This window comes from Thamnophis elegans, chromosome 9 (genome assembly GCF_009769535.1).
Source record: "Thamnophis elegans isolate rThaEle1 chromosome 9, rThaEle1.pri, whole genome shotgun sequence".
Taxonomy (NCBI): Eukaryota; Metazoa; Chordata; class Lepidosauria; order Squamata; family Colubridae; genus Thamnophis; species Thamnophis elegans.
The window spans coordinates 30,954,771-30,977,492 of record NC_045549.1 but is presented as its reverse complement, the minus strand read 5'-3'; the positions used below and the strand labels follow the sequence as shown (position 1 = coordinate 30,977,492).

Below are 22,722 nucleotides of genomic sequence, written 5' to 3'. Positions count from 1 at the left end.
AAAATCTGGGATCCATGATTCTCATGGAATTGAAGTTTGGTAAATTTTATAAAACATGACATAGAAAGGATCACAAAGCAGTTTATGATATAATACAAAATATCATAAAATATTACCTGTGCTGATGTTTGAATGTGCTATATACTTCAACACTGGCTATTTTCAAGGCAGATACATATCTGAATGTATCCCTACTCTTCCAGTGAACGCTATACCTTTAGAAGCTCTGCCATTGTTGAAGGCATTGTGGAACTAGTAAGGAAGTATCTTGGAAAGGATGATAGCAGGGAACAAGTGAGGAGGAGCAGGAGAAGGAGGAAGGGAGGTTTCCAATGCTTCCTGCCAACTTCCCAGAAGAAAACTCAATGGAAAAGCCGGCAGGAAGTCAGAAGTTGCTTCCTCTCACACTGCTTTTTTGCCCACCTATGGTTGTTCTGTTTTTAGATAAGGAAGTATCTCTGGACAGCAGGACTAGAACTCAGAAATCTGTAACATCACAACAAGACATTATAAACACATTGAATTTTAAACCTTTATTTTGAAATTAAATTAAAAATTGGGGTGATTACAGTACAAAAATATGTTTTACCTGATTGAGCGATACATCATGAAATCAATTGTTGTACATCTAGGAAATTTACCAATAGAACTTTCTTCAACTGGTGTATAAACCTTAATTTGTCGCATATGTGTATCTCTTCCATTCTGATGATTGGCTAAAACTGCAATCTGAATCATAAATGTGCGAATAGGTTTCTTATGAGTGTCAGTTAAGGGAACATGAATCCAACCACTTGGCTCCACTAATTCAAGTTGCTAGAAAGGAAAAGAAAGGCATGTTAGTGGAAACAGAGAGAAAGAACTAGGTTCAAATTATTTATTATTTATTTATGACTATCATTAAGTGTTGTACCTTATGATTCTTGACGAATGTATCTTGTCTTTTTATGTACACTTATGCACCAAAAACAAATTCCTTGTGCGTTCAATTATACTTGGCCAATAAAGAATGCTATTCTATTCTATTCTATTTATTAGCAGGAGCAATAAAATTACTATCTAATTCTTCAGAAATTTGGCAGTTATAGGTAAGTTATTTTTTAGTATGCTATAATCACCTCCCTTGATAGATGGATGGATGGATGGATAGATAGATAGATAAATATAGATATATAATCCTGTGCTCTCCTCTACATGACTAAGGAATATACAAATCACAAAGGTGAACCTCTTCAATCCTTCATGTTGCATAACTCAAGTTGTTGCATTTTAATGACATGTTATTTTTGTGACACCAGAAGCAGTCACATAGTGGTAAGCCAAAATTCTTCCCATGAAAATACTCCTAATAGACTATACATTGTTTGATGGCTTTGTTTGATAATAGACTATACATTGTTTGAAGCAAGAAACCCATATAATTCCATCCATAATTTAAAATTACATGTAGGATCTCTAATTTTTCTATGCATCAGAAATCAAGAATTATGCCTTGTTTCTTCTGATCTACACACTGCAACAAATAAATCACAGACATTATGATGGTTTGTTAATAGTGCATGTTAACATGTTGTTTTTTTCATAATTTAACCAAAATACTGAAAATTATAGCTTATTGTTGCATGCAAATATGTCCAGTAATATGTTCCATAAATCATATTTGAATTGTAAATATGGTCTTTCAACCACGTGGTCTTGCAGCCACAGAGGTGGCACAGTGGTTAGAGTGCAGTACTGCAGGCTGCTTCGGCTGATCACTGGCTACCGGCAGTTTGGCAGATCGAATCTCACTAGGCTCAAGGTTGACTCAGTCTTCCATCCTTCCAAGGTTGGTAAAATGAGGACCCAGATTGTTGGGAGAAATATGCTGACTCTGTAAACCACTTAGAGAGGGCTGTAAAGCACTATGCAGCAGTATATAAATCTAAGTGCTATTGCTATTGCAATTAAAATTCATAAACTTCATATAGGAGATAGCAACCAGAATGTATAGCATATCCACATGCTCTAGCAAAGTGTTAAAATTCAGATGTTAGCTAAAGACAGAAAAGTGAATTTTTGAATGTAAAAATAAGATATTAATTAAAATAAATAATAAAAAAAGATTGCTTTAAAAAAACATAATATTAAAGATAATTACATTCACATTTACTTAAAAGGAGGTGTCATGTAATTCATTACAATGTGTATCTAAAAGCTGGATACAGAATATATGAAGCACTCTTTTTAATTTAAGTCAACTTTTAAAGATTTGATATCATACCATGATGATACTTTATTGAAATCAATAGATGGTCACAAAATTGCATGTCTCTTGTTTAAATTTATAATTAAATGAATGGAAGGTAAGTTTGCCTCGCAATCTCCACAGCTACCTATATATCTTGAATGATATCTGTAATTGGTTAATGGATGGATTTTTAGTGGAATTGATTGGATAGAAGTCCAGCCAATTTTGAATGAGCAACTTCTCATCCAGCAGTCCCCACCCTGTACTATGATAACTCCCTCAGCTGAGTCCCCTGACCATCCAGATATATTTTTGATGGATCATTGGAATCGCTGTTAATGTAACTGGAATTCCTCATTCAATCAGTGACACCCAACCAGAAAATGCTGTTCACCTATCTATTTATTTGAACAATTGTTTCTTAATACAAAAGTTTTACATTCAAGCATTTTGTATTCCAAAATGTTTTAAATTCATTTATTTCAAACATTTCTGGCAATTTATTACAGATTTCAGATTCAATTTCTGAATAGTAAAATAAAGTATTTTTTTCAGCCTCTAAATCACATTTTGTATTTAATTCACCAAACATTCAAATCTTTGTACTCCCTGCTTCCAAGTCTCCTTTTCTTAGCTGTTGCCACATCCTCTTCAATCTAGTTTTGGATTGGCAGCATCCAGTTAGCTGAAAGATGACTGGCTATTAAAATGTTATGCTTTGTTATGTTGTGTTGTGTTGTTATGTTGTGCTGTTAAATAAACAACTCCTCTTTTACCTCTTCTTTGCAACACTGCTCTTTAGAGCAGAATTTATGGTGGAGAATGCTATTCAGACTCTTACCAGATTTCTTAAAATTATGACTTTAATGGGTATGTTACTCTACAGTACAGTGAAGAGACTTTTCTAATAGTAATATTATCACTGACTCACTGATATCACCTATAATGACAAAAATCAAACTTTTTCTCCTGTATTGGCTGTATCCTCATTGGTACATATGCATAGTTTGTGGGAAATGAATTCTTATCCTGAATTCTGCAACTTCTGATCAAGGTCTCTCACATATTATAATATTAACTACAAAAACCCAGTTTAAACATACTGCTGCATAATTTCAAAACTAGAACTGCCAACACAGAAAGATGCAAATTTTGAGTGCCTGCCATTTCTTTCCTTAGGAAGGAAGAGAACAAGTTAATAGCAAATGATGTACCAATTCCAGCAAGAAAGTGAAGCATATCCAAGAGAAACTTCAGAAATTCCAAATGAGTCAAAAGGAAGAACACCACAGGAAAAGCTTTATGAGAAGCACAGAAGTTAGCTCAGTCAAAGGATTCCCTGTACAGAGACAAGCTCATGGGCCTAGACATATAACGACCACCTAAGTAGGTGACTGTGTGGCCCTCAGTCACCTCCTGTAAATGGTCCAGATATGGATAGTTCAGAACATTAGATCAGAAAAGCTTTCTACTTGCTTAAGAAGCTAAAACAGACATTCCTGAATAGCCCACAAAATAAACCCAGCGCAAATAAATGCTTAATGTGACTATAACTTTAACAACAATTTAAAAGAAAGCATTTAATACAAGAAACAACATTAAAATTAACAGTGTTATGGAAAGACATTGATCAACACATTCTAATAAAGTTTTAAAGGAGATGGGGGAACCTGTGGTTCCCCATAAACTGGTAAACTATAACTTCTACCACTCCCCAGCATGATAGGGGCTAGGATGGCAGCTTAATAACTGTTTTAGAAAATGGAAATTCTGCTTTATGTAGGGCTTCTTTCAGATATGGAAGTAGGATAAAATGTTGTGAGTTGGCTAGAGTTGTGTTTTACAAGTTAGGCAGCTGAATATATTTTTAAATAAATAAATGGAATCGAGTATAGACACCTATGATTATATATTTTGCTGTGTACAGACATAGCAGACAATGGTTGCATAATACTTTTCCCCTGTAGGAAAAGAATGCCATGTATCATTCAGTGATATAAATTAAAATGTGAAAAGTATTAAGGGCATTAAAAATCCAATTTCCATAGAATAATTTCTAAACATAAGAAAACCACATTCCCCGCAAAGTGCTAACTAATATATACAGATACAATAACAAATTCTAGCACTGTTAATTGAATCAAAAAGGAGTTAAATCAATTGACTATCAGCTAAGCTCTTGAGAACTTGATATCAGAGAGACTGTGTCAAGATTGAACTCCTTTGCTTCTTTCAAACCTTATTGCTATGCAACTTGCCAATTAACCGTGTGTGTGTGGAATGGAATGTTGAGATGTTGTGCACAGAGCATGAGAGCCTGGAAACCATCAAGGCCACCACTGCAGGTACTTGAGAAGGAGGTGGATTGTTCTCATAACAAAAGGACATTTCATAATTGGACAATGTGAATACTCAGGGGTTGGTAGAAAGGGAAGCTATTGTTTAACCAAGACTTTTTTTGGGGAAACCAGAACTGGTTTTGATTCTTCAGTGCCAAAATGGTGTATCCAATGAAGTCTTACTTTTGGGAACTGAAAGCTCCTAAGTGTATTCATTTCTTTTGGGTCCACTAGTTGGACAGTTGAGAGACTTTATATGTAATAGTGCTATTTTAGATTTTAGCCATTATATTTTATTTATAACAATACTGAGAGATACATACAATTCTTTTGGTCTATCTTCCATATCGGATATCACTAATAGACTTTATATGATAACAAATCAATAGTTAATTAATTAATCATAATAAATAGTAAATTTAATAAAGTTAGAAATTCATAAAATATATGTTTTAAAATCACATTTTTGTTCAAATATACATGGAAATAATTAGATACATGTACCAATATAAGCCAATTTAACCTGGGACTGCCTCTGTCCTGTAATTCAGATATATGATACATAAAATAAGCACATACCTTATGCCTTATCAAGGTATATGTGGGGGTTTCACAGTTATTACTAGTCTTTTCTCTGATGGTAGTATATTCTTAAGTATATTAGATGATTATTATTGATATTAGATGGATTTGGGAAAGTAAAATATAACCAAGTATTACTGAACACAAAAATTTAGAACAAGATTTACATTCACGCAAAAAGTGGAAATATACAAAAATAATGATTGGCTAAATTTTAAACAATACCTCATAGAATGATTTAATATATTTATTTTGCAGATGATACATCCCTCTAAATGATTGTCATATTGGATTGTTTTAAGAATGACAACATTTTCGGTCTATTGGTTTTATGCTCTTTCAGCCAAGTTTTGCAGACAAAGTGTTCTATACAAACAAAAGAATTTTCTAAACAATCATATGTGATAACTTGCAGCTTTTCTAGAACATTAGTCTTTAATTATTGGAATGAAACCAATGGACTGCACTCTGATCTAAAGTGGAAGACAAGATGGGGTCACTATAATTTGAGCTTAGAGATAATTTTTTCATACAATTCCTCCCCCACTCCTACATTAAAGAGAGATGCCAGATTAAAATATGTCATCACCTGTGGCTTATTTGAATATGCAAAAGAGCTTGATAAACAAAGCAAAGAAATACTGGAGTAGGATTCATGTCTTCATACAGAAGATTCTTAAAATGTACATAAAGGTAAAACCAGAGATTTATTTTTAAGGCCAAATGGACAAAGACCTTGAAAAAAAATTGGAACGTTGATTTTAGCCACAAGAATGCTCTATGCACAAAAATGGAAAGATATTTTAATTCCCACAATGAATGACTGGCTGCAAAAGCAGATGAAGTTAGCAGAGATGACCAAATTGACTGCTTTAATTAAAGAATGCAACTAATTTTGTATCTACTTGGAAACCACTTGTGGACTTTGGGCTTGAGGTAGAAGAAATAAAACTTTGATTTTGGGATTTGCTGATTAATATTATGTAAAAGTAAAAAAGTTGAAGTTGTATGTTATTACCTTATTCTAGTATTAAAAAGAGTTGGAAGTCAATGCTTTTTTAAAAAAATTCCCTTTTTACCCTATACTTTATCCTCTCCTACTTTCCCATTATTTTCCTTTTTCTTTGTATTTTATATTTCAATAAACTAATAAACATGAAAAAGAGCTTGATAGATATGGATTAGTCTGGAACAGATTTTCTCAACCCTGTCAACTTTAAAGAAAGTGGACTTCAGCTCCCAGAATTCTCCACTAACACTGTCCCAGAGCATGGATGTCAAACTCGGAGTGTCACGTTGCTGTCACGTGACATTTCATGATGTTTTTTACCTTCACGAAGTTGGGGTAGGCATGGCCTGCACATGACTCTTCCAGAGTGCGGGCCTCCAGTTTGACACCCCTTTTCTAGAATAACAAAACATAAATCTACAAACGTTTGTCTTTAGCACAAAAAATAATTTTAATTTTTTAATTTTAATGTTTCCTACTAGCATCAGAAAACATTCCAACACTGGCTGTTTTATTTTTCTCCCTTCCCCCTCTCTTGTATTTGGTTAACTGACAGTCCTACTCTGCACTAGGTGTGTGTTATTTGTTTTCAAAGATCACCTATTAACATAAAATGTGTCCATTTGTCCCCTGGGATTATATTAGTATAAGAACTTGGCATAAAACTGCAATGCCTTTTGAAATAATGTATTTCACAGGAATCCATTTCCCTCAATTCTTCAGTGAGGCTTCAACCCCCATTTCTTGTTTTTTTTTTTTTTTTTTTTTTTTGTGGTTCTCAAAAAAAGGTTTCTTCTGAAATTTGGGGTATGCAGCCGATTGCAGTTGAGACCAGGAGGCTTCCCCTGCATGAGATTCTGGCACAGACAATCTATTAGAGTTAAATTATTCTAAACTTCAAAGAATAATTAATTAGTTATTTCTACTATTATACTGCACGCTATTTTTTAGTATTGTGGCTTGAAAAGACTCATGGAAAATACTTTTGTTCTTCTCCAGTCTTTGCATATTCAGTTTGTCCTGTTTTTTATCATTCATAATAGAAAAATACTATGAATGTGTAAATGAAAGTTCATAATTTACTTCCAGAATTGTTTGTTATGTCTAGAGAGATCTCCTGAATATGAATAAAGGAACAAATAAAACATTATAATAAGCTAAGCAATGGTATTAAAGTATTTTTGCATCTGTACAAATGAACAGAAGTATGTTCAAATTTCAGCAGGTGAGAAGAACATTTCACTTCCTTATGCAGGTCGTCCTCAAATTGCAACAGTTCATTTAGGGACCCTTCAAAGTTACAACATCACTGAAAAAAGACCATTTTCCACACTTGTGACCATTGCACCATCCTCATGAATGTGTAACCAAGATTTGGATGCTGGGAAACTGGTTCATATTTATGATGGTTGCAGTGTCCTTAGATCATGTGAACCCCTTTCATGACCTTCTGTCAATGGGAAAGCCAGATTCATTTAACAACCAGGTTATAACCTTAACAGCTGCAATTATTCACTTAACAATTTTGACAAGAAAAGTCATAAAATGGGGCAAAACTCACTTAACAAATGTCTCACTTAGCAACATAAATTTTGAGCTCAATTATGATTATAAGTTGAGGATTACTTGTACTAATATAACAGCATCCTATTTCATTTATAGCTTTTGTAAAATACAAGTTTCCAATTACATATACATTAAAAAAAACATAAGCAAAAAAAATGACCCTGAAGTAAAAGCTGAAATGCTATAATCAAATAAATCTTCGGAGATAGCATGTTATTTTCATTAGTCTAAATGGTGGATTGGTGGAAAATCAGAAAGGGTGGTTCTATCCACTACATATTCTTCTTCTATCTTATCCCATCGTACTTTGCCATTTTCTGTATAAATGAATACACATTTTAAAATGTCTGTTTCTAAAGACTAAGCATATTAATTGTATAGATGAGGAGAGCTCTAACCAGAAAAACCATATGCAAATATTAAGTTAAATGAATATTTCATCTTTTAGCGCGTAAAAAACCAGCTGTAAGGGTGTTACAGCAATATTCAATGATATAAATACCTCAGGTGAAGAATCATTGATGATCTACAAAATAGTAACAGAGTTTTTGTGTGGCAAAGCTGGTACTTTAAATTGAGGAGGGGGCTAGGAAAGTCAGGTTTTTTTTGTTTAGAGACTGTTTTTCCAATTGCATTTCACATTTACACCATCTGTCTTGTTTTAAGAAAAAGAAAAAAGGTTATACATTTTAAAGGTTCTGTTAAAGATGGTGCTGCTGATGAAATGCTCAGTGAAATGTTCTCTAGCTGATTGATCAATTGTTGTTTGGAACTTATAATTAATGATTGTAACTATAATTTATCTATGATTATTACTTGCTGTGTGTATGTACACTATGAGCTTAGGCACCAGAGACAAATTCCTTGTATGTCCAATCACATTTGGCCAATAAAGAACATTCCATTCCATTCCAAATTAGCTTGAAATTCCTATTTCATAAACGTCAAAAGGAAATTACCTCTCACCTTTTTATCTGCTAAACTTTAGACATGGTAGAGTAAAACAAGCATTTTATAAAGAACACTATGGATTCCCATGAATAGATTATCTTTAGCAATTCCATTTTGGTTTTGTTTTAGAACCAGGATTTTGAGCGATCTAAAGCAGTAGTGTTATTTCAATGCCAGATCATTATCTCAGCAATAAATACAGCAACTGTATCAGAGAAAACCATGTTTTTAAAAACTGAAGAGGATATCCTACATTCCAAGCATAACAATAAATTGTAATTGCTTGCATGTTTTCTATTTTTGACCACCTACAAGTTATTCCATTATGATTACACTAACCTGAAAATTATAACCAGCAACATATTTTTGCTTTAGGCAGGTCACCTAACAATAAGGAGATGCCGAAGATTGGAAAACACAGTTTAACTAAATGAAAGCTAACGGAAATGACAGATTTTGTAAATAAAAAAGGCACCAACAGTAGCTTTTTAAAATTACCTTTTCCTACATCTTGTATGGAAATTGAAGAACACTTTTAACTAAATACAAATGTAACTGATCTAGCCAATTACTATATTTAGATCATATTGTCAGACAGCTCTTTTTAAGGTTAATGTCAAAAATGCTTGGTTTAATATTTTTTTAAAAAAAATAGAAGCTAAGGGATAGTTCATTTAAAATGAAAATCAAGCTTAATATTTTCAATAGTTATATGCCAGTATTAAATTATCTTTTCCTTAACTACCACACACGTATAAACAAACATTTCTTGATTCCCCCACCTTTCAAGACAAAAAGTATAAAACAGATTAGTAGAGCATTGCTTTTTTCTAAGAAAGCAAATATATATATATTTATCCAATTCTCTGGAAATTGTTTCTCCACTGTTTTTTTTTAAGACCTTTTTTTAAATGTAATAATGACCACCAAATTTAATAATATTCACTACAAATTTTAAAATGTAAAAGCCAAAGAGACTCAAGTTTTTTTCCCAATATTCCAAAGAGAATTTTTAAGGGAAAAAAATGGTGTGTGAACAGCAGACACTGATGTTCACACAAGCATGCTGCGTGCAGCTCAGCAGGCGGTATTTCTGTTTTTATTGGATTAAGCCCTGGCACAATGGAGCTTCAATGTCATAACTGCTTATTTCACTGCATGCCAGCCTTGAAAACAACAGGTAAAAAGAAAATAAAGCCAAGCACATAAAAAGAGAAAGCTGCACCCTACCTATTTTCAGAGAGTCACAAGCTAGAATGTTCTTAATTCTTCATTTCAAACTATATAATTTATAACCATGACACGAATAAGGAAGACGCACAAAGCAGAAAATACAGAAACATAACGTTCCTGAGGTTCAGTTTACAAGGACCTCACACAAAGTTTTTTTTTGCTCGCTAGTCTGCTAGAAACAGCATTATTTGCTAAAAATGCAAAAGCTGCCAAAAGCTATGGCCCATCTAAAGCAAACATGTTTAAGATGGAAACGGAGAGCCAGTGCTGAAGGAAGCCAGTGGATAGTATAATAAAACTTATCTTAACCCTGCAGAAAAGATTGCTCTTAAATAACTATAAATAAGTTGTGCTCACACATCAATGGTCTGAGTTATGCAAAATACATTATGTTAATAAGAAAAGTAATTAGAAAGTTTGAACGTGATTAAGCTATTTCCCCTCCCCCATCTTTCAAGTTATTGGGAATTCAACACTAGTCTTGGTTCACATGCTAGAACAATGGGAAATTTTTCCGAATGGTTGAATGCTAACCCTGACAAGTGTGGAGAGCCAACTACAATACATTATATGGTAGCATAACCTGCCACCCACGAAGCTGAGAGCACAGCTTTCAAACACATGCACTGAGCTGTAAAACCACAAAATCCCTTATTACATATTGTCTCTCTTATTTTAGGTGAAACAGACCATCATTTCCCCCTCATTACAAATCTAATGGACTTAACTTTTTTTTTCCTGCTAGCTTTCCAATCAACTAAATAATTGTTTTAAATATCAGGTGCGATGCAAATCATTGCTTTTCAAAAGACAAAAACAATCAATAATCTTTCTCTGGCTTATAATGAATCTAAGCATGTTATATTTGGGGTTCTCAGAACTTATTTTTAATTTATTTTAAAAATAGATGCCTCTTCCTAATTCTTTTCCAACCAAACCCAGTCTCTTTCTGTTTGATATTTCTTGAGATTTAAATAGACCATGAATTGGAGCAACTTTATTTAATTCTGCTTTGTTGGAAAAAGGTGTTATGCTAATTTTTTTCACAGCTGTGAAGGATACGTCACTGTCACCATAAAAAATTTTTAAAGGTAAATCATAATGATATGCCAATAGTTTTATAATATTATATAGAAAAGCTGAATTTTTACACAGTAGGATACTTTCTTCCACTTCACAAAAACAAATTTTAGGATACGCAGATGTACTGCTCTACATGTTGGCTTGTTAACGCAAAAATCAGGCATGGTTACAGAGTGACAAACATACTCCACCCTCATTACAACAGAGTGCAATCACCAGCCAAACCCTCATTACAACAGAGTGCAATCACCAGCCAAACTCTGTGATTTCATAAAGTACAAAAGTTAAAGGGGGGGGGGGGAGGAAGGCAAACTGAAATTGGAGTATATTAGTCAAATTCTTAAAAATATGTTCCAAGACGAAAGAAAACTTCTCAATAAATATTTTCACTAAATGTTTTACTAAAGCATTCATGTTTATGAAAAGAGCAAAAGCTCATTCAAACATTTAGTATGTGCACATTTGGTACATGATCTCCTAACCTCTATGTGACTGACTCATACATTCCACATTCTTAAGAGGATGTTCCAGTTTCTTATGGAACTTTTTAACTTGTAATTTTGTTGGCAGAGAAAACTTGTTTGTTATGTTTGTTATATAGTGACAGGGTCAATGAGTCTAGTGACCTATTGGTCATTCTGCCCAAGAGCTCAGCAGATTGTTTGATTGAACCTCTTTAGAGCCTACTATAAAAGAGAATACAAGCTATCTATTAAGACGTAATTAATAACTCTAAATGCAAATTCCAGCAATACACTAGTCTGAATTTGCGTCACTCTTTATTGCTTATAGTTCATCAATACAAACTTTCTGGAACCTCCTGTGCAAATCCAAAATCCTTTTGAAAAAAATATTACATTCTTTCTGGCAGAGAATGCCATACTTAACTGAAGACTTACAATACTGGGATATGGTGCCATTCAAAATCTGCCATACGAAAAAGAGCTTATCTTGGATACTGAAATTCTTACATCATATTACAAACTAAACAAGATGTTCTTATCTTTTTGTTCTGTTTTGAAAATAGGCAATTTGTGATGACCCGGGGCATGGCACGAAAGCAACACAACCAGAGACAGGTCTAACTCCCCTTTATTGCTCCAACTGTGCCGCCAAACATTCCCACATTCACTACAAGTCCTGGAGCAAAGCTCTCACACACATCTTCATAAGCCAAGTTAGCCCAAACAGTAACCAAAGCAAGAAGTTCAGTGAAGCAAGCAAACTGGGCAAGCCCCACAAGACAGAATACAGCAATCACCAGGTGTTGGCATGTGAGGCTCCATAGATTCAACACTTGTTCCCGATAAATATCCCTCCCACCAGCACCTCCTTACATCTCAGTCCTCAGGTGTGCCTTGTGAAAGGGAGCGAGTACTCTCCTCCCTTGTAGTCAGCTCAATCTGCGTTGATCTCACCTTCTCTCTTCCCTCCTTGTTCTAGAATCAGGAGGGGATAGTTCTTGCTCTTCTCATGTCTCTCCTGCTCCTCCCTGTCTGCAGGCCTTGCCTGGACTGATTCTGCCCTTCCCCAGTTTCCTCCGAGGCCTTGTTCCAGCTCATCTTTCCCTGCAGATTCAGACTCCGACAGGGATATGACACAACTATTGAAATGTTACAGGAACAAGATATAGTAACTTCTAATAAATACATCTGGATATTCTTCCCACCTCCCATGGAGAATTGATAATCTAAGAATAAATATACTTTTCCAAAGAATTGAAATTCTTCAGAATGTGTCATAAATTCATTTAACATGAATGTATATTGTGCATAAAGGATCAGAATGAGAAAGCAAGCTTTTATTCCCAATGTTGAAAATAGGGGAAATGAAATCATTATTATTATGGGCCATGCAGATAGACTACATGGTCGTATTGAGAATGCCATAATTAAAAATCTGAATTAACTATAAATCTAAAAAATGTATCAATATATCAATAACTAATTAATTCAATTACAACAACATGAAGAGTAAAGCAAAGTTGTATCCCTGCTCCACTTCTTTTTTAATTTTTACATAATGAATGGTGGTTGACATGGTTATTCTGTCACTGTGTTAGGGATGTGAAGGGCCTTTAGATTCTTTGTTTAATATTGTGGAAAAGAAAAATTGAAAAATAACCAAAAACCCCAAAACCTTTAACAAAAGACTATTCATAGTTGGTATGTTAATGGTAATAATACTGAGCAAGTTAAATGCTTTAGGTATTTTAGGTATTATCTTTCATTTCTCTGGATGCAGAGACCACAGGCTTGGCCCATATACCACAGGTAGGCAGATGAGTGATTCAGCCATATTGTCCTATTAGTCTACATTCTGGCTGCCCTAAAACTATGTGAGGAAAATAATATGTCACAATTATTATAGGGGATTCAACTGGGACATTCAACAAATGGCAGAGTCCAGATCTTTGAGATCCATTATGGAAGAACCAAGATAGAATCAGCTTGGTCTAGTGATTAAGGCACCAGGCAAGAAATCAAGAGACCAAATCTCTACTCCCACCTTAAGCATGAAGGCCTAGCAGGATGATTTTGGATCAATCATTCTCTCTCTGCCCATGATGTCAAGCTCAGTCAACAAACTGATCAGTCAATTCCTGTCACAATTAATAGGTCAACACTTAAATGGATCCCAAAAAAAGTGGACCCTGCACTTGGAAGGAAAATACTAGGAAGAAAAAATATATATTTGAGCCCAGATATGCATCTAATACGCCTTGAAGACCTAGAACTAAGAATTACAAGGACAGGAGCCAGGATCTGGACTGTATCTTTAATTTCTGGCTAAAACTACTATGTAATCCAATAGGTCTTACATTCCTGGTTAACAGGGATAACAGCCAAACTACCTGGAAGATATCCACTACAGAAAAACCGACAGTCTGTGGCTGCCCTAATTAGGCAATACAAAGGATGGGATATTGCCGTTGACCAAACAAAAGTTCACTGGAAAGGATCCTTGATACAGGATCGCAACATGGTTTCAATTTCAATGGAGACCATCTTTTACCACCAAGGCAGACAATTATCACCAATCCTTAACAAACAATATTGTAGAACATTTGCTCTGGATAAATTCAACACACTCCCTTCAGCAAATATTGATGGTAAATATTTTAAAAAATCTCTTTTATGTACAACTTTGCCTCTGTGACTCCCACACCATGCAGAATATTCACATATCCTGTTGCATTGTAATGTCTATTAGAACCTCTACAATGTATTAATTCAGCAATTCCCAGGGAGACGACTACTGGTACGCCTCTTTATCTTCTAGCTGCAGATCATACCAATATTACTACTTCCAACAACACAGCGAAATTGTGCCTTGCTTCTACAAGAAGCAATGAAGTGTCCAATTAAAAAACTATGTTCCTTTGATATTTTTAAAATCTTCCCCTCTTCATTTCCTTTTCTCATAATGTTTAAATCTTTTAACTGCCATTTTTATGATGTATATAGAATTTTATGTATATATGTGTACACATGTACACACACACATTGGTCAAAAACCCACAATAGTTTTTATCGTTCAGCTTGAACTGGCTCTGATGCTAAGCTGTGATACAGTTGAAGAGTTTTTCTAGTACTCATCTAGAATACTGGATACTGGATGAGAAAGAAAAGTAAACGTTTCTTTAAAATAAACTCAAATTCAAATCCTATTGAATCTATGCACACATTGATGTAATTAGCTTACAACAATAGAGAAATGGGGTTTTTTTTTCCAAAAAGAAATCTCTGCAAGTCCTTAATGTAAGGTTGTTGTTTTTTGTCTCAGAGACTTCAAGTCAACCTAAATTTCTGGCAAACTCATGGATAGGTCCCTCTAGTTTTCTTGGCAAAACTGTTTTAAGTGGTCTGTCAATATCTTCTTCTAAGATGTTTTTAACTACTCAGTTTAGGGCTGAAGGTGATTGGCCTGAAGTGATCCTGCTGGATTTCATACTTAAGACAAGATTAGAATCCCCACTCTCAATCCAATGTCTTAACCATTACAAACACAATGCAAATAAATAAAATATGTAAGAAGACAAATGTAGAAGTTTGATCTCTGTTTCTGGTACACCCTTGCCAGCCTTAGCATCTTTGGGCCTGCCGCTCTTTTTGCGGCTGCCACTAAGAGAAGGGGGGGCGGTGGCTAGGGTTTGCGGTAGTGTCTTCCACGAGGCCATTCCGTGTGGATGGCAGGTACATGTGGGGTGCATGGGGCATGTTCCCCCCACAAGGAAATGGTTGGGAACCAGCTGCAGATGTGTTTACATATTTTCAGGGAGGGCTTATTTTTGGGGAGGGCTTATTTTAGTGCATGCATTCAAAAATCCAATTGGGCTTATTATCTGGGAAGGTCTTATTTTCAGGGAAACAGGGTAGTGACACAGTTACTAAGCAGACACATCCTGTTCCTTAAAATCAGAAGTGAAATGGTTACTAAACAAAATGGTTGCTGACATATGACTGTGAAATAGACAGTGAGTGAATGCGTGGAAAGCTGCAAAGATCATTCAGATAAGTCACTGTGCCTCAGATAGGCGGGTGTGAGTCCCCTTTTGTGAAATGGGGCCTCGGAGTTCAGGTGGGCCTTTTTGTTACATACCTGTCTCCCTGCTACATTTCATCAGCCCTGCCGGAGCTGCTGCATCTGTTAGCTGGATTGGCAGTTGATTTCCCCAGGCTTATGATCCTGGAGGATTTCAATCTGCCTTCTATTGGTGAGACATCTGAGTCAGCTCGGGAGTTCATGGCTTCCATGACGGCTATGGACCTAACTCAGTTAATTCAAGACCCCACCCATAATGGGGGACACACGCTCGACCTAATTTTTGTCTCTGGGCAGTGGATGAATGATCTAGATTTAGGGGATATTTCTATCCAACCCTTGTCATGGTCGGATCATTTCCTCATCAGGCTTGACTTCCATACTGCTACCCCTCACCACAGGGAGGCAGAACCGACTAGATGGTTCCGCCCCAGGCGCCTGATGGACCCTGAAAGGTTCCTGATGGAGTTTGGGACTTTTCCTGAATCCCTTGCTCACAACTGGACCGAAGCCCTAGTGGAAGCCTGAGATAGGGTGGCCATGGGAGCCTTGGATTGTGTTGTGCCTTTGCGGCCTCTGACCCATTGTCAATCCCGGGTACTCCCTGACTTACCGAGGAGCTCCGGGAGATGAAACACCGGAAAAGATGCCCAGAGAGTGGTTGGAGGGCCAGCCGGTCCGAATCTGATCGAACACTAATAAGAGTTCATATTAAATCCTATTTAGTGGCGATAAAAGAGGCAAAACGGCAACATTTTTCCACTCTTATCGCATCCGCAGATAACTGTTTAGGGTGACCCACTCCTTACTCAACCAAGGAACTGGGAAAGACCCCTTGCAGGATAGGGCTGAAGAATTTGTTCAGTATCTGCAGGATAAAATTGCTCAGATCCGGACAGGCTTGGACTCTGACTGGGTAGATTCGGGCGAGTCGACGGGGATGAATCTTGTGGAGACCATCTGGGATGAGTTTGACCCTGTGACCTGCAAGGGCAGGGACAGGATTATGGGGAGGCACAGTGCTGCCACTTGTGTGCTGGACTCGTGTCCCTCTTGGTGAGTCTCGGCTTCCCGGGAGGTGACACGAGGCTGGCTCCAGGCGATTACCAACGCTTCATTGAGAGAGGGGTTCTTTCCCACCGCCTTGAAGGAGGCAGTGGTGAGGCCCCTCCTTAAGAAGCCTTCCCTGGATCCAGCTTCTTTAGCCAACTATCGTCCGGTCTCCAACCTTCACTTTGTAGCAAAGGTTGTTGAGTACGGTAGCACGTCAGCTTCCCCAGTACCTGGATGAAGCTGTGTACCTGGATCCGTTTCAGTTGGTTTCAGGCCCAGATACAGCACGGAGATGGCATTGGTCACGTTGGTCGATGATCTCTGGCGGGCCCGGAACAGGGGCTGCTCCTCTGTCCTCGTCCTATTAGACCTCTCGGCGGCTTTCGATACCATCGACCATGGTATCCTACTGTGATGACTTGGGGGGTTGGGAGTGGGGGGGAACCATTTTATGGTGGTTCTCCTCCTACCTGTCGGATCGGTCGCAGTTTGTGTTGACTGGAGGGCAGGGATCAACCCCAAGGCGCGTCACTTGTGGGGTGCCCCAGGGGTCGGTTCTCTCACCCCTCCTGTTCAACATATCTATAAAACCACTGGGTGAGATCATCCGTGATTTTGGGATATGCTGATGATACCCAACTTTTCATCTCTACCCCAAACCACCCAAACGATGCCCTCGACGTGATGTCCCGATGCCTGGAGGCTGTGCGTATCTGGATGGGGAGGAACAGGCTCAAGCTCAATTCCTCCAAGACTGAGTGGCTGTGGTTTCCGTCATCCCGATTTGTGCATCTTGTTCCATCTTTGATGATAGGGGGAGAAATTTTAGCCCCCTCAGAGAGGGCCCGCAATCAGGGAGTCCTCCTGGATACACGGCTTAGTTTAGAAGAACACCTGACGGCCGTGACCAGAGGGGCATTTTACCAGGTTCGCCTGGTACGTCAGTTGCGCCCCTTCCTGGATCGGGATGCTCTGTGCACAGTCACTCATGCCCTCGTCCTTTTTCGTCTGGATTACTGTAACACTCTCTACATGGGGCTGCCCTTGAAGAGCACCCAGAGGCTTCAACTGATCCAGAATGCGGCTGCGCGGGTTATCATGGGGGTACCTAGGTACTCCCATGTTGCGCCGCTTTTAGGCGGCCTGCACTGGTTGCCGGTTGTCTTCCGGGTGTACTAATTATGATCTTTAAAGCGCTCCATGGCTTAGGCCCAGGATACCTGCGAGACCACCTATTGCCACCGGTAGCCTCCCACCGTTCAATGCGATCCCAAAGAGTTGGCCAGGTGCCGTCAGCCAGACAGTGTCGGCTAGCGACCGCCAGGGGGAGAGCCTTCTCTGTGGGAGCGCCTTTCCTCTGAAATGAGCTTCCCCTGGAGCTTCGTATAATCCCTGAACTTCGGTCCTTCTGACATGCCCTAAAAAGTTGGCTTTTCCAGCAAGCCGGCCTGACCTGAACAGAATAAAAGAAATGATTGATTATTGTTAATTTTTATCGAATTTTAAATGTTATTTTTAATCTTAATTGGGGTATTTTTTTTGGATACTCTATTTTTTTTTAACTTTTGTAATATGTGATTTTTTTTAATGTTGTACGCTACCCTGAGTCCTTGGGAGAAGGGCGGCATATAAATCCAATAAACAACAACAAACAACAAGTTCTCATACAGTGCCCTGTGCTTGACTCATTTTTTTCCTACAACATCCTCCCCACCAGAAAGTGGAAAGATTACTTATCTCTTTCTGAGTTGCTTTTCTCCTCAATGCAGCACTTCCCTGAAAAGCGCTAATATAAGTTAAGAAGTTCAGTATTATTACTTTAATTAGTTGATTATAAACCTCAGACCAGATTACCCCCTGCCTGAAACCGACCAGACATTAATCAGTTTCACAATGAAGGCTTTTGTTATAAGGTGTATGAAGGTTGATCTAAATGCAGGAATTTTATATTACTGCTATATTTACAAATGGTTACTAGCCAAGGTAATTCAAGAAGTGGCTATATAACACTGGCCTGCTATCCTACTCTCCTTTTTTCTTACACATCTTCCAACTTATTCTACATCTCTTCCCTGATCGTATATAAAAGAGAGTGAGAGTTTTTCTCGGTTTAATCCTAAAAGTAGGTGCACAATTTCACTATAAGTTACCAGTTTCATATGCAAAAGTGCTTTGTATATGGGTTTCAAGCACCTTTTTTCAAGTGACAAACTTTATTTAAACTTTATGGATTTTTAAACACTTTATTTTCCCTCATAAACATTTTCGGAATCCTAAATATTCTAGGTCTGATTTAAGCAGTATGAACAATTCCAATAAATTTATATATACATTTCATATGTATATTGTACAGTCAGAGAAGAATCTCATGCAAATGAATGTTACTTGTTGCAAGTTTATCTTTGTTGATTACTGAAAACCTAGCAAACAGATAAATATTTCCATTGTTGATGCTAACAAAGAATAAAAGAATAAGAAAATAATTCATTATGGTTAGTTACTTTAGCACTATATTTTTGGGTGCCAAAATGCAGAAAGATTACTAGTGGCCATGATAACAGAATGAGAATTTCTATTGGTATAAAAAAATAATTAACAAGGGTTTACACAGATAAATTTCCAAGTTGGTTCACATGTCAAGGTATTCAAATTACGTTATAAAACAAGAAACTACACACTACATAAAAATTGAATGCTAAAGACACTTTCTTAGAAGAAGAAGCACATTACTAAGTTTTCTTTTGCAAGTGAGAACTAAATCGAGATTAAAATCTTTGAAGATAAGCAGAATTTAAGGCGGGTTTGAAGTTATAATGGATATCCCCAGAGCTACTTAAAATCTAGTTTTGAAGTTCTTACAGCTGTCCCCCTGCAGTCACATTATCACATTTTAGGCCGGAATTTCCAGCTGTTTTCTGCATCCTGTGTCCATGTAATCATGATTTACAACAATTTCTTGCCAGATAGTTTCCAACAAGAATTGCCCATCGGGCCCTTTTTAACAACTGCAGTGTTCATTCAAGGACTGTGGTAGTCATTTAATGACTGCTGCAAAAAGTCATACAAATGGGTGTGGCAATTGTGGTGATCCACTTAATGACTGGCACAACTTATGACCATAATTCCATCATAAATTAGAGTCATAAATCAAGCACTATGATGTTTCTGCCCACTGTTTTTTTCTGAGCAATGTGATTAGGATACAATCATTTTTCCAACCCCCATATTCCTTTTTAACTGCAATTGCCAAAAGTTAGTGATGTGGTTCCAAAATAAATCTTGAATGTTTGAAAAGAAAAATGAAATAACTCAATATTAAGAATGTATGTGTTATAAAAAAAAAGAAAAGTTAAGATATTCCCATATTTTTAATTAACCCCCCCCAAAAAAATTTTTTTTGTTGCACTTAACAACAGAAGTTAATCCAGCTAATCAGCAAACAGAAAATAATAAAAAATGAGTAACATTGTTTAAATTATTTTATGTAATCATATTGGCCTTGATCAGACATAACCCAGGAGAAAAAACTTTAGCAGACATAGGATTTATGCCTCATTTGAAAAACTACCAACTAAGATCTAGGAAACTTCTGGTGATGTTACAGATAAACTACCGTATATACTCGAGTATAGGCCGACCCGAATATAAGCCGAGGCACCTAATTTTACCACAAAAAAACTGGAAAAGTTATTGACTCGAGTATAAGCCTAGGGTGGGAAATGCAGCAGCTACCGGTAAATTTTAAAAATAAAAATAGATACCAATAATGTTTTTGAATATTTATTTCAAAGAAAAACAGTAAACTAGCGGTGTATTCAATGAAATACTTCACTCACCTCATGATGCTGATGTCCCGCTGTGATGATGATGTCCCGTGCAGCCGCAGGAGCGATGTCCCGCCTCCTATGACACACGGCACAGTGATTCCTATCATTGGATCACTGTACCAGAGGAGGTGGGACATCGCTATGTGGCTGCTTGCCATAACAAGGAGGAGGTGGGACATCGTTGCAGAGCGGCAGGAGGGGGAGGAAGGGGAATCGTAAGACAGCCCTGCATTACATTAGAAGGTGAGGAGGGGGGATGGTGCGGTGCGCGCTGCGCGGCAAACTGACACAGAGGGAGGGGAAACTCACAGGGGCACTGGGCCATTCACGAGTGTCACCCAGCGGCATGGCCCCGCCCCTTTTTCTCCTCCATTTCGGGCAAATTTTTCACTGACTCGAGTATAAGCCGAGGCGGCTTTTTTCAGCCCAAAAAGTGGGCTGAAAAACTAGGCTTATACTCGAGTATATACAGTAGTTTGCAAGTAACCAGAGCACAAACAACAGTTAATAATCTGAATTATGCTGTCATGGTTAAGATTAACAGAACAGACTCAAAGGTAATTAATCTGAAATAGAAGCAGAAGTTCTGAATCTTCTTGCTCTATCATAAGATGAGAAAAGAGAGAAAAATATAGAATGATGATAAAATCTAAGTCATTCAGTTTTATTTTCATAATGCTAATTATTTTAGAATGTTAACCTTCTTTATTGGATTGGATTGTTTCATCTTTCATGAAAAGGGGAAACTAAAATATAAGATGTTCCACTTTTAATTAAGTATGCAGACTGAAAGAATGAGAACTAGAACAGAGCTGAAATCTTATGCACATTCTCTTGATAGGTTGGATTGGGCAATATTATTCATAAAATATGCATTTTCATTCATCTTGCTCTTTCTTCATATATTGGATAGATATAAAGAAAATGAAAACCTATACAACAAAATGATCATTAGAAACTCTCAAGCACAGCCCTTGTGATTACATAGATACATCCATACAGTCTTCTTGATAGCTAGTGATTTTACCAGATTCAACACTGATTATTGGTGGGCCGGGGGGGGGGGAGGGTGTTCAATTTCAATCTCGATCAGTCAGGTAGTGCCTCCTCATATGACATTTAACAAGCAGTTACAGTTTATACATTACTGTTTCATAAGTGCAGTAATCTAGTAATCTAATAGTCTCATATCTTGGGCAGGAAGTTGGATTAGAAGACTTCCAAGGTTCCTTCTAGCCCTGTGATTCTAGTTCTACTAATTCGTTGTTAAAAAGCAAGTTGTAGAGAACAGCAAATGTAATAGCACTTGTAAGATGTTTTCTCTATTTAATAAGAAACTAAGACTTTCCCATCATCATTCTTTACTTGCATAAAGGCTAAAATCAATCGGAGACAAATACAGAAGTAATAAAAATCTGGCAGCAGTTGAAAAAATAAAACAGGATTTGACATATCTATGAAAGTCTACACATCAAGATTAAAATTGTCCACTAAAATATAAACATTTTACATGCATGCATGAATAGCAAAGATAGCCTGTAGAATATAATTTCTCCCCATCTCAACCATATTGCTCAGCTTCTATTACTACGGTAGATATAGAAGCATAAATAGAATGATGTTGGTACACGAAGCCAAAGAATTTAAAGACAAGAGTGACATCTAGTGGAATTTAAAGTGGGGGGGGGGATCAAAGAACAGACAGAATTGTACTAAATATTTTTCTGATTTTACTTTTAGGTTTAAAGCAATACTTCCAGAGATAGAACATACACATTATTTTCCCTGTCTCCTCTCTTTTAATTGAAAAATGTGCATTTTACTTCTCTTCTATTTTTTGGCATAGGTTTCTAATATATTGAAATTTTTATTTTGTTTATATTTTAACTTTTTTCTAGTTTAGTTACTGGAGCAATTCTCGCCAATCAGAAATTATATAATCAACAGATGACATAGAAGTTTAGCTAGCTTAAACAATCAAAATCTTAGACAGCAATCAAAACCTTTTCATAGATTCAAGATTGGTATACCACTAGTTTGTGCCAATTATGAAGACATCACCAAAGTCCAGTCCTCAAGTGCACAAGTGAAAATATTAGGCATCTATAAATGGCATCCTGACCCATTTGAAACTGCAGCCCGTTCTGATACTGGGAGATTCTACAAAACAATTTGTGACATAATATGGCTATCAGTTGCTTAAAGATAAACAGAAAATTTGCTTGGTTTAAACACAAAATCCTTTTATCTGCCTACCTATCTATCTAATTAGATTCAACGAGTATCCCTTCCTTTATTGCAGCT

At 36.8% G+C, this 22,722-nt stretch overlaps 1 protein-coding gene across 6 annotated transcripts in view; it reads right to left on the bottom strand.

Moving 5' to 3' along the window:
* Positions 1–518: 518 nt before the first annotated feature.
* The window catches only part of ANAPC10 (anaphase promoting complex subunit 10), a 29,437-nt gene continuing 7,233 nt past the window's right edge, over positions 519–22,722 (bottom strand). For 5 of the 6 annotated variants that reach the window (XM_032223729.1, XM_032223726.1, XM_032223725.1 and 2 more), the window contains exon 5: positions 519–816. In XM_032223729.1, the coding sequence (XP_032079620.1) occupies positions 586–816 (231 nt within the window). In that variant the 3' untranslated portion in view covers positions 519–585. Of the gene's footprint in view, positions 817–20,942; positions 22,579–22,722 lie in introns of those variants that run through there. The other variant, XM_032223731.1, reaches the window with a different exon arrangement.